Here is a 12,116-nt window from a genome sequence, read left to right as displayed (position 1 = left end):
GGTTGGATGGTTCAACTGGGGTCTGTGAAGCCGGAAGGCTGCACCAGGCCCAGTCTGATCTGGTAGTGTTTCTACGGCTGGATGCCCTTCCTAACGCCAACCACTCCGTGAGTGTAGTGGGTGCTTTTTACGTGCCACCCGCACAGGTGCCAGACGGAGCTGGCAAACAGCCACGGACGGATGGTGCTTTTACGTGCCACCAGCACGGAGACCAGACGGGGCGGTGCCGGCAACGGCCACGATCGGATGGTTCGCTTAACCACAGCTGCAATTTCCACTGATGTTGATCGACCTCAATTTTGGTTCTGCTTTCTGATATATATATATATATATATGTATGTATATATATATATATATATATATATATATATATATATATAAATAAGAGAGAGAGAGAGAGAGAGAGAGAGAGAGAGAGAGAGAGAGAGAGAGAGAGAGAGAGAGAGAGAGAGAGAGAGAGAGAGAGAGAGAGAGAGAGAGAGAGAGAGAGAGTGAGAGAGAGAGAGAGAGAGAATTCTTACATTGGAGATAAATATTCCATCATCTGTCCTGTTTGTAGTGTTATCTGCATAGGTAAGGGCACCACCACGAATTCGGAGACCCAACTTTTCATCAGGATGTTTGCTTATTGTGTATTTCTGGAAATGGACAAATGGAAAGATAAGTTGAAAAAGTTGAGAGAAGAGTGATATGAAAGAGGTGAGTGCTATGGAAGGAAGGAAGGGATAAGAGCATATGAGTGTCATGATGGAGTGATGAGGATTAAGATGTCTTGATTTGTTATATTTTGTAAAGTGGTGTTTACTGCTACTTCATTTACATTTAGTGAGTTAACTTGTGTTTACATGATATGACAACCACAACCAAGTACAGTAGGGTAGCAGTGCTTAATAGGGGCCAACTGTTGTGTAGTAGACTGTTTAGGGGTATTTACTGTATTAAGGCGGCGAGCTGGCAGAAACGTTAGCACGCCGGGCGAAATGCTTTGCGGTATTTCGTCTGCCGTTACGTTCTGAGTTCAAATTCCGCCGAGGTCGACTTTGCCTTTCATCCTTTCGGGGTCGATAAATTAAAGTACCAGTTACGCACTGGGGTCGATGTAATCGACTTAATACCTATGTCTGTCCTTGTTTGTCCCCTCCATGTTTAGCCCCTTGTGGGTAATAAAGAAATAGGTATTTACTGTATTGGTTGAACATCATTGTGCATCAGAAGACCTGTGAGGGTAACAGACTAAATCATTTTTAGATTTGCACTTCAGCCATGGTTGTGTTATTTTATTATAAAATATGTGAGTCCTATCTTAAAAACACTAAAGAGGTGAGATAGTTAAGTTGTTACTCAGCATTAAACATCAATATAGAAGTTCCATTACTAACTCAGTATAGTTAAAGCCATTTCCTCTTTATTGTAAGGAAGGCTGTCCAAATTCTAACTTGAAGACAGAAAGGAATTTGTTTCATAAGGTTTGGCTGTTGTATTAATCCTTTCGTTACTAACCCGGCTGAAACCGGCTCTGGCTCTGAGTACAAATGTCTTGCTTTCATAAATTTTGAATTAAAATCTTACACCAAACCTTAGTCACAATTTATGTTCCTAACACCAGCTGAATGATGACTAAGTTATTTTAGTAAATTCTTTGTTATATTAAACAAAGCCCCTCGCCTGGCCCCCGTGCCGGTAGCACGTAAAAGCACCATCCGTTCGTGGCCGTTTGCCAGCTCTGTCTGGCACCTGTGCAGGTGGCACGTAAAAAGCACCCACTACACTCACGGAGTGGTTGGCATTAGGAAGGGCATCCAGCCGTAGAAACACTGCCAAATCTGACTGGGCCTGATGAAGCCTTCTGGCTTCACAGACCCCAGTTAAACCATCCAATCCATGCTAGCATGGAAAACGGACGCTAAATGATGATGATGATGATGATGATGATGATGATGATTTAAAGTAATTGAAAGAAATACAGAGCATCTCAAAATAAATACAGTAACGAAAGGGTTAAGCAGTTTTCTGCTTGAATTATAATAATAATAGTAATAATAATAATAATAATAATTGTGTACAGTGCTCAGGTGCACTACAACTCATCTAAAGTGTATATATAATCAGGTGTAGTTTCGGCGGATTTCGGAAAGCATGAGGGCCTTAAAGGATGCAGTGTCATGGCAGTCATGAAGTTTCTTTCCTGACCCAAAAAGTTTCATCATCAGTTCATATGTAATTTAATAAGGTTTTCAAAATAGTTTGTTGTTGATTAATATGGGAATGTGTAGTACGCAAGCATGATGTGAAAGTGTTCAGAGACATGGTAGCGTTTAGTGATGTAGCAATGTTTAGTGATGTTCAACATGCTAGCAGGTTGGTGTATTAGTGATGAGGTAGATTTTAGTGAGAAAAACTCACATGTAGACCTAGCAGTGGGGGTTCATGTACCACTTCCAGTGTCATCTGATTGCAAGGTTTGATCAATGCCATTACAGCTTCCTGGTGTGTTGCTTTGGTCAGATCAGTATCGTTCACCTATATAAATGATAGTGAAAAGAAAATATATTGATTTCTTTATTTAATTATTTATTGTATTGAATATGACACCGTCACCGTGACCGACCAGGCTATCAGATGTTGCTACACATTGTTTTAGCCTTCGAATGACGCCACCCCTCTGGCTAAGCGAGCAGGCCAACAGAAGAAAAAGTGAGAGAAAGTTGTGGCGAAGGAGTACAGCAGGGATCGCCACTATCCCCTGCCAGAGCCTCGTGGAGCTTCAGGTGTTTTCGCTCAATAAACACTCACAACGCCTGGTCTGGGAATCGAAACCGTGATCCTACGACTGCGAGTCCGCTGCCCTAACCACTGGGCCATTGCGCCTCCACATATTGAATGTACTAAATATCATAGGAATTGCACCTCAGCGAGTGTTAAAGAGAAGGTTGGTCAGCATACAAACATTGATTACTATTTCATGCACTAGGTCATATATTCTATATGAATGGAAAGTCAATTCTCATGATATAAGCACTTGACTGCTACTTATTTTATTACCTTCAGAGGAATAAAAGGCAAAGCTGACAGCAGTGGAATTTCAAATCAGAACATAAATACTAGTAGATAAATACCACAAGGCACTGCTCTACTGAGTTTGCCAATTCACTACCCTCCATTTATATATTACAGATATTGTCATCTAAGGATATCTTTATATATAAAAGTCAAGTTGTGTGTCTGTCTCCTACGATTTAGATTCCTAACTACTCCCACATTTTGCGGTGCAGTGTAACCAAAAGCGGGTATCTTAAAAATAATCTACCATAATTTTTTCCCCATTTTAATGCATTTTTTTCGCTAAGGGAAGTAACTCTCTAAAAATGTCTACGATGAGTCAACGATTTAAAAAAAATTTACCATAATTTTTTTCCCATTTTCAATGCATTTTTTTTGCTATTTTTTGGCTATAACTCTCTAAAAATGCTTATATAGTTATTTCCCTTACAAACCCGAGCAACGCCGGGTGATACTGCTAGTCATTAATATATTTATAGGTTTCTATCATTGCTTATTGATAAACTTCCTACAGATGAATATGATTTCTCAACATCAGCGTTCATCTAGCTCTAGGCTAGCCTTATGATCCAGCAATCTTATGTCAGACATTCTTTTTGTGAATGAGAGACTATATTGCTTATTGAATCCTTCTTTATGTAAGATTGCAGTGTGACCTGGGTAAGATTGAAGTTAATATTTGTAAGAAGTTAGCAATTGCATCGTGGCCCCTTTGTCGTCATATCCCTATATGGGAGGCTATAGTAGTAGTTAGCTCCCTCCGTAACACATGCAATATCAGTGTCTTAGATAATTTTTCCATACATGAAAAACAGATGAATTAAAATTTGTTTGTTGTATTTACCTGTCAATTATCTTAGACCATTTGTATAATTTTACAACAGGTGTATTATTATATTCACTTTTATTTCTTAAGTATGTTGCATGAGTGATATCCTCACTGTTTGAAAGACACATTAGGAATAATCTCAAGGTAGATAACAACCATCTTTGGCTAGTTTGACCCTGTTGTGTCCACTGCTCTGATTGGTCGGCATTTGGCGCAGTTTGTCTTTGGACATATTTTGCGCCAGTGTGTAAGCAAACCAATCACGGCCTTTGGATAAGGTCTTGTGATGCTGTTTTTCTGATCCTTCATTTGAGCCATCTAAACCCTATAAAAAGCCCAGCATTCACTATTCCGGGTCTTTGGCTCTAAACCTTCTATGGTCTAGTCACTGACCACCAAGCTACTCAGCTGTGTTCCAGTTCCAGCGACAGACGACCAGCCAGCCATCCAGCTATGCTCCTGCTTCAGCCACGACAATGCTAATGTACACCAGCAGCATAGGACATCTCCACCACTGTCGCTATTACCACCGTCAACTTCAAATATGTACACATCAACATCGACCAGGTTTAAAACTCCACGCTGTTTGTGAATATTTCACTGAGGTAAAACAGTTACAGTCTACCTGAAAGAACTTTGTGTGTCAAGAGACTCGGCAAGGCATTGAGGCCCCAACCGCTGCACGACATGTGCCCAACCGGCCTCTGCCTCGTGTCCACAACATCTTGTTATAGAACTTGCTATCGTGTACCTCACTTACGAACTGGTAAACAAATTCCATCTTAACTCAATATGCTGAGAAACGTATCTTTGCTCTGCATTCTGTTGTATACACAAACACACAGACGCAAACACTTGTCGCACACAGCCAGACACAACACTTTGCTAGCACTCACACACACACACTCCCTCCTTCTACACTTTGTAAAATAAAGTCATCTTCTCTCTCAAACAGTACAACGGTTGTCGTCCATCATTCATTCCTTTTGTCACTGTACTTTATATCATGCATTTGGCTTCTTATTTTGTTAGGGACGACCGTGCGATGTTTTAAAGGAGACATTTGTCACCAACTCCTGTCGTATTCCCAACAAGTAGCAGATAATATTGAATAGTATAGTCTTTTGAGAAACATTTACGATCTGAGTGCTGATAATCCTATTTAAAAGATGCAGTGAAATAAAGTATTAGATAACTTGAATACATAATCTGTGTGTGTGCATGTTTAAAAAAATCTAGTAAACAGAATGTAATAGTTTAGGTGTATTTTAAACACCTAAGATGACTATTAAAACGAAACTATTCTTTTTCAATCCAAAGAAACTAATGAAAGTTATTGAATTCAATCTAATGTTTTCAAGTGAGTTTGCGGAATGTTAAGCAAGTTCAATTGTCCTACAAGAAGTGAACTTAATGACATCACTCAAAATCCTTTGACTGACTGTTGCTGATAGCAAACTTTACAATTTTCATCCATTTCAGGAATTTATCCTGAATTAGGGATTTGAAGAAATGTTGAAATTATGGAAATAATTCTATAATTTCGAAATTTTGTTTCAACATGGTATAAAAAAAGGCTTCTTAAACAGAAGAATTTGATAAAAAATTTAGCAATGTTGAAATTTTTTAATTGTAAAGGCAAATCTATTTCAATAATGTATTTTGTTTAATGGTAGAGGTCCACAGGTAATTTAATGTGAAAGAACTAAGAAAGTTCAAAAGTAAATCAACTAGCCACATTCAAGATGATGGCCAAAATACTATTTGCTTATAATAAAACTTATTTTTAAAATGTACTTACAGAAAGAATTCTATCACCAAATTTAAGGTTTGTACTGGCAGCAATTCCATCTTTCTCAATCTAGAAATGAAAACATTCTAATCAACATTATTGTTTTTACAGACATGTAACATGGAGGGAAACTGGAAGTTCCTACGAGACAACACTGAGAGCCACAGACCAAATTTGTGGCTGGTGCCAAGTCCCGACAAGGCCTAGAGTGATATGATGGTGGAACAGTGTAGTTGGCAGGGCTTTTAGAGTAGAGAAACAGGACTGGAGGGGTGGCACCAGCAAAGAACTATATCAAGTAGCTAGAAGAGAAGATAGGAGTCAGGTATACTTAGCCAGGGGAGAAGCAGAAAGGAAGATGTTTGCCAAATATTCTATGGTGTGAGGGCCAGCAGCTTGAAGTGTTTTGATTTGCAAGACAGTGTATCAGGGAAAATTCTGATGTTGTAGGAGAGAAGAGCATTTGCATGAATGAAGGTTCACTTGCAGTTAATGACTCTGCAAAGAAAGAGGCTTGGAAATGCCACCATGAAAGGCTGCTGAATGTGGAGAACACATGGAGAAGGACAGTCTGCCTGATGTGAATCCAACAGAATGACCAGCTATCTGAATAGACAGTAGCTTGGTAGATAAATCTATGAAGGATATAAAGACAGGGAAAGCCCCCACACCATCAGGAATTGCTGCTGAGATGCTTAAAAATCTGATGGAATGGGATATGGTCTAATCACGTGTTTAGTCAATCAGGTGGTAGTCCATGAGGGAGTCATACCAAATGACTGGTGTAGCAGCACTATAGTCAACTGCTATAAAAGTAAAGGTGACACCTTAGACAGAAATAATTAGATATCAAATTGTTGGACCAAGTGATGAAAGTTACAGAGAAATCATAGCTCAACTTACTTGGAAGAGAGTTAGTCTAGATGAGATGCAGATTGTTTTTTGAGGAGTATCACTGATACTATATTCTTGGTAAGGCAGCTGTAGGAGAGTAACCTCTGTACTTGGCTTTTGTTGACATGGAGAAAGCCTTTGACAGGCTCCCCTACTCCCTTGGTCAATGCAGAAGCTAGGGATAGATGAGTGGCTGGTGAAAGCTGGAAAGCCATGTACAGGATGCCATCAATAAGGTGAGGATGCCATCAATAAGGTGAGGATTGATAGTAATGCATTCAGTGTACTGGTAGGAGTTCCCCATGGTTCAGTTCTTAGCCCCTTCTAGTTCATCATAGTCTTCCAGGCCATAATAGAAGAATTTAATATGGGCTGTGCTTGGGAGCTCTTCTATGCTGATGACCTTGTTCTTATAGCTCAATCTCTACCAGAACTAGAGAAGAAATTTCAGGAGTGGAAACAAGGTCTAGAATCAGAGTGCCTAAGAGTTAATTTAACAAAGACCAAAGTCTTAGTAAGTAGGAAAATAGGCAAATCACAAATCCCTTCAGGAAGAAGGCCTTGCTTGATATGTAGGAAATGTGTAAGTAGAAACACCATAAGGGGTACTCAGTGCAAGATATGGACGTATAAGAGGTGCTGCAGTATCAGAGGAAGGTTAACAGAGAAAGTAGTCTGTGTGTGACAGATGGGCAGGTACAATAAACACTAAGAATGTACAGAAAATAGACTTCATCAAATGGCCTGGAGAGAGTGGAGTACTAAGAAGTAGTAGATAGCTTCCATTCCCTAGGTCAGCAATGGAGAAGGATGCTCTGAGAGCCTAGCTGCTAGAATAAGAATGTGCTTGGCAAAGTTCATAGAGCTACCTTTGTTGGTAACAAAGAGCCTTTCCCTCTGAGTGAAAGGTAGATTGTATGATACCTATGTGCAAACAGCCATGCTACATGGCAGTGAAACATGGGCTGTGACTGCAGAGGGCATGCAAAGTCTTGAAAGAAATGAAGCTGGTATGCTCTAATGGATGTGCAATGTCAGTGTGTACATACAACAGAATGTGTCTTAAGAGAAAAATAGGGTATAAGAGGCATCAGATGTAATGTACAAGAGAGAAGACTGTGTCGTATGGTCATGTGATGCATATGGATGAGGACAGCTGTGTAAAGAAGAGCTGAATTCTAACTGTGGAGAGAACCTGTGGAAGAAGTAGACCCAGGAAAACATAGGACAATGTGGTGAAATATGATCTTCGGATGCTGAGTGCCACTGAGGTGATGACAAATGGCTGAGACTTTTGGCAATTTGCTGTGCTTTTGAAGACACATCAAGCTAAGTGAGATCAAAGTCGTGGCCAGTGACATGTACAAGGTATCCATGCTGATGACAGGTAAAAGACACCTAGTACACTCTATGGAATGGTTGGTGTTAGGAAGGGTATCCAGCTGTAGGCAAAACAAACTGGAACTTGGGTAAGTCAAACCATATTACCCATGCCAGCATGCAAAACAGATTATAAAGGATGATGACGGGGATGACTTCTCCATGCTTGAATGGGTTAGATGGAATTCCTGGAAGCAGGTTTTCTATAGCCAAATGCTTTCTCTGTAACCATCTCACCTGTTTCCATGCAAAGTAATACTTCACCATGGCTGGACATGTTTACAGAGAAAATTCAAAACAAAAGATACTGCTTGTATCATCATGACACTTGCTCACAGCCATCATGTGATATCAAGACAAGGAGAAACATACATGCATGCACACACATACACATATACATATACACAGAGACACCTATCTATCAACGTCATCATCATTTAGCATCTGTCTTCCTTCCATACTGGCATAGGTTGGACAGTTTAACAGGATCTGACAAGCCAGGTTGTATCATGCTCTAATGATTTTTTCAGCATAGTTTCTATGGCTGGAAGCCCTTCCTAATGCCAACTACTCTACATAGTATACAGAATGCATTTTTTGTGGCACCAACATTAGTAAAGTTAATAAGTAACTCAGAAGACAAGATCTCTTGACAGAGTCAGGGTGTGATGACAGAGAGACAGGAACAGGTGGATGTACATAGCTACCCAAGCTGGAAAAATGATGGTGATGAGATGCGAAGGTGTTACCTCAAGGTACAAGAATGTGAATATAAGAGAGAATAGGGACAAAGGACCAGAAAGGATAGGTGGGTAGGTAACTTTGTGATTGTATGAAAGAGAGTGACAGATGGCTAGAGATTGGTATAAGGGTGAATGCAGTGAACAGTGAATAAAGTTGAAGGTCTGGTCAATGGTGAATATCAGTTTGAGGGGGAAGGTGAAGGAAACAGGAGTTGACCAGGGATGAGGTGGTGGTCATAAGTGGCAGTTCAAAATACAACAGTATAATAAAACTGTAAACAGATGAAAAACAGAGAGATGAAAAATCAAAACAAATCAAAATAGATGAACATCAATGGAATCTGTATCTTTGTGGTACCAGTGCCGGTGACACACAAGAAAACCATCCGAACGTGGCCGTAGCCAGTACCGCATCGACTGGCCTCTGTGCTGTGGGCACGTAACAAACACCATCCGATCGTGGCCGTTCGCCAGCCTCATCTGGCACCTGTGTCGGTGGCACATAAAAACACCATCCGAGTGTGGCCGTTCGCCAGCCTCGTCTGGCACCTGTGTCAGTGGCACATAAAAAAACACCATCCGAGCGTGGCCGTCTGCCAGCCTCGTCTGGCACCTGTGTCGGTGGCACATAAAAAACACCATCTGAGCGTGCTGTGTTGGTGGCACATAAAAAACACCATCCGAGCGTGGCCGTTCGCCAGCCTCGTCTGGCACCTGTGTCGGTGGCACATAAAATCACCCACTACACTCTCGGAGTGGTTGGCGTTAGGAAGGGCATCCAGCTGTAGAAACACTGCCAGATCTGACTGGCCTGGTGCAGCCTTCGGGCTCGCCAGACCCCGGTTGAACCGTCCAACCCATGCTAGCATGGAAAGCGGACGTTAAATGATGATGATGATGATGATGATGATGATGATGTGTAGAGTGAGTGGGTGAGAGAGGGATGCACATTGACAGAGATGGAAGGGTGTCAGAGGTACATATGGGTGGAAATAAAGTGGGGAGGGTATTGATGCCTGATATAAGATGATGTTCAGAGAAAGGGGTATTCAGTGGAAAATAAAGTGGTAAGGGGTGATATTGAGAAAGTGGGATGGGTGACAAAAGGAAGTACTTTCAAGGAGAGGGACAAATGGTAACACAAAAGGGGTGCTTGAGGAGACCTATTGAGTCAAGTACATCAACATCAAAATAAAAATCAAATGGATATTGTAATTGCAATATCCATGCCAGTGGCACATTGGGCCACACAGAGGAAATGACGAAAGACCGAGACCTCTGGAGATATGCTGTGACTGCGAAAACCTGACAAATGAAGTGAGTTCATGGTTCCTGGCTTGCAAGACGGCCTGCTGTGCTAACCTCGGATCGTAGAGTGACCTGCTGTGCTTGAGGAGACCTATTGAGTCAAGTACATCAAGATCAAAATAAAAATCAAATGGAAATTGTAGTTATGATACCCATGCTGGTGGCACAGAAAAAGCACCATCTGAACGTGGCTGATGCCAGTGCCACCTGACTGGCATCCGTGTTGGTGACATGTAAAAAGCACCAACCAATCATGGCCGTTTGCCAGCCTCCTCTGGCCCCTGTGCTGGTGGCCCAAAGTAAAGCGCCCACTACACTCACGGAGTGGTTGGTGTTAGGAAGGGCATCCAGCTGTAGAAACATTGCCAGATCAGACTGGAGCCTGGCACAGCCTCCTGGCTTCCCAGACCCCAGTTGAACCGTCCTACCCATGCGATCATGGAAAACAGATGTTAAACGATGATGATGATGATGATGATGAAGTGATCAAATGTGATATTTAATTGAAATTTAATCATCAATGTACTTTCCCTGATTATCTATGACTTCCTTCCATCTATTTACAAGCTTTTTAATCCCATCAATGTAAAACTCTTTTGGTTTCAAAGCAAAGAACTCTGAAATGTCAGTTTCGACCTCCTCCTGGCTTGCAAAAGTTATGTCCCCAAATGATTCTGTAAACTACGAAACAAATGGTAGTCTTCAGGAGAATAAGGTGGATGAGGAATTTTTTCCCAACCAAGCTCTTTGATCTTCTGTGATGTGATGTTTGCAGTGTGGGGTTGCGCATTGTCCTCATGAAACATCACTCCTTTTCGATTCACTAAAGCATGTCTTTTTTTTGTTCAAAGCTCAGTTCAAACGCTCCAATTGCTGACAGTAGACTTGAGCATTGATTGTTGCATTAGGTGGTAACCAAAGTGAATTACTCTTTTGCAATCCCACCAGATAGAGAGAAGAATCTTTTTCCTTTCTTGGTTGTGGTTAAGCTTTTTCTCTTTTACCAAGCCACTGTTTACGACATTTAACATTTCGATAGAAGATCCCTTTTTCGTCACTAGTCACAAGTCTATCCAAAAAGGGCGAAATGAGTTTGTGAGAATGGAGAGAAGAGCAGATGTCAACCTGGGATTTGCAGCTGCTTTCGGGCAATTCATGAGGCACCCATTTTCCAAGCTTAGGAACCTTTCCAAGTTGTTGAAGATGATGATGTTGTATGGTTTGAACTAAGCTTTATTGCCAATTCTTCAACTGATAATGCAGGATTTTCTTCAAGTAATGCCTCAACAAGCTTATCAGGATGTCCTGTTCGATCTTCATCTTCAAGGCTGAAATCTCCACTTCTGAATTTTGCAAACGATCTTCTACAAGTTCTTTCATTCAAGCATTCTTTTCCCGTAAATTGAGTGCATGTTTCAAGTTGCTTCAGCTGCAGAGTTTCATTTTTTGTACTCATAAAGCATTATGTGCCTCAAATGCTCTTTGGATACTTCCATGTTAGAAAGGGTTTTAATCAAATAAATTTTAATTCTATTATTCTGTAAAATAATATTTAATTAGTTTAAATGTACACAAATGCATAAGAATAATTTTTAATTCCATTAGACATTCTAAAATACTATTAAATTTCATTCAATTTTAAAAAAGGTCAAATCGGACAGAACTTATGGGATGACCAGATATATGAAAAGCAAAGAGAAAATAAAACATCCTTATTGGTCAACTAGCAGCTGTTAATAGTATTTAGTTGTATTTCTAGCTTAGTTTAATACAGGTGTAGTTAGTAAATGTCCTTAATTGTAAAGTTTGTGTGTTTATCTGAAGTAAACAGTTTTTTAAAATTTTATTATGTACTCATTGATTAATTAAAAAATTCGTTAGAAACAACTGTAATGAACTGACCTTATCCTCCACTTGTTATTTATTCATTTATAATTCACCTCCCTTGGAGCCTGCCCCTTGCATGTTCCGAAGTATATTATGGACCGTATATTTAATAAAATGTACGTTTCTGAATTAGCCTAAGGGCTGAAGTTATATTCAGCTGGGTTCAATTAATTGTATACATAACCTGAATATCCTTCTGTCAGTACTTTGGTACCAAACTTGG

At 40.4% G+C, this 12,116-nt stretch overlaps 1 protein-coding gene across 10 annotated transcripts in view; it reads right to left on the bottom strand.

The window, feature by feature from the left end:
- LOC115209683 (protein scribble homolog) overlaps window positions 1-12,116 on the bottom strand; it is a 458,170-nt gene that overhangs the window by 126,130 nt on the left and 319,924 nt on the right. For all 10 annotated transcript variants that reach the window (XM_036501621.1, XM_036501616.1, XM_036501617.1 and 7 more), the window contains 3 exons: window positions 5,691-5,750; window positions 2,404-2,520; window positions 522-638 (listed from right to left, as the gene is read on the bottom strand). In XM_036501621.1, the coding sequence (XP_036357514.1) occupies window positions 522-638; window positions 2,404-2,520; window positions 5,691-5,750 (294 nt within the window). The remainder of the gene's footprint in view (window positions 1-521; window positions 639-2,403; window positions 2,521-5,690; window positions 5,751-12,116) is intronic.

This window comes from Octopus sinensis, linkage group LG3 (assembly GCF_006345805.1).
Source record: "Octopus sinensis linkage group LG3, ASM634580v1, whole genome shotgun sequence".
Taxonomy (NCBI): Eukaryota; Metazoa; Mollusca; class Cephalopoda; order Octopoda; family Octopodidae; genus Octopus; species Octopus sinensis.
This window is presented reverse-complemented; position numbering and strand designations above follow the sequence as displayed.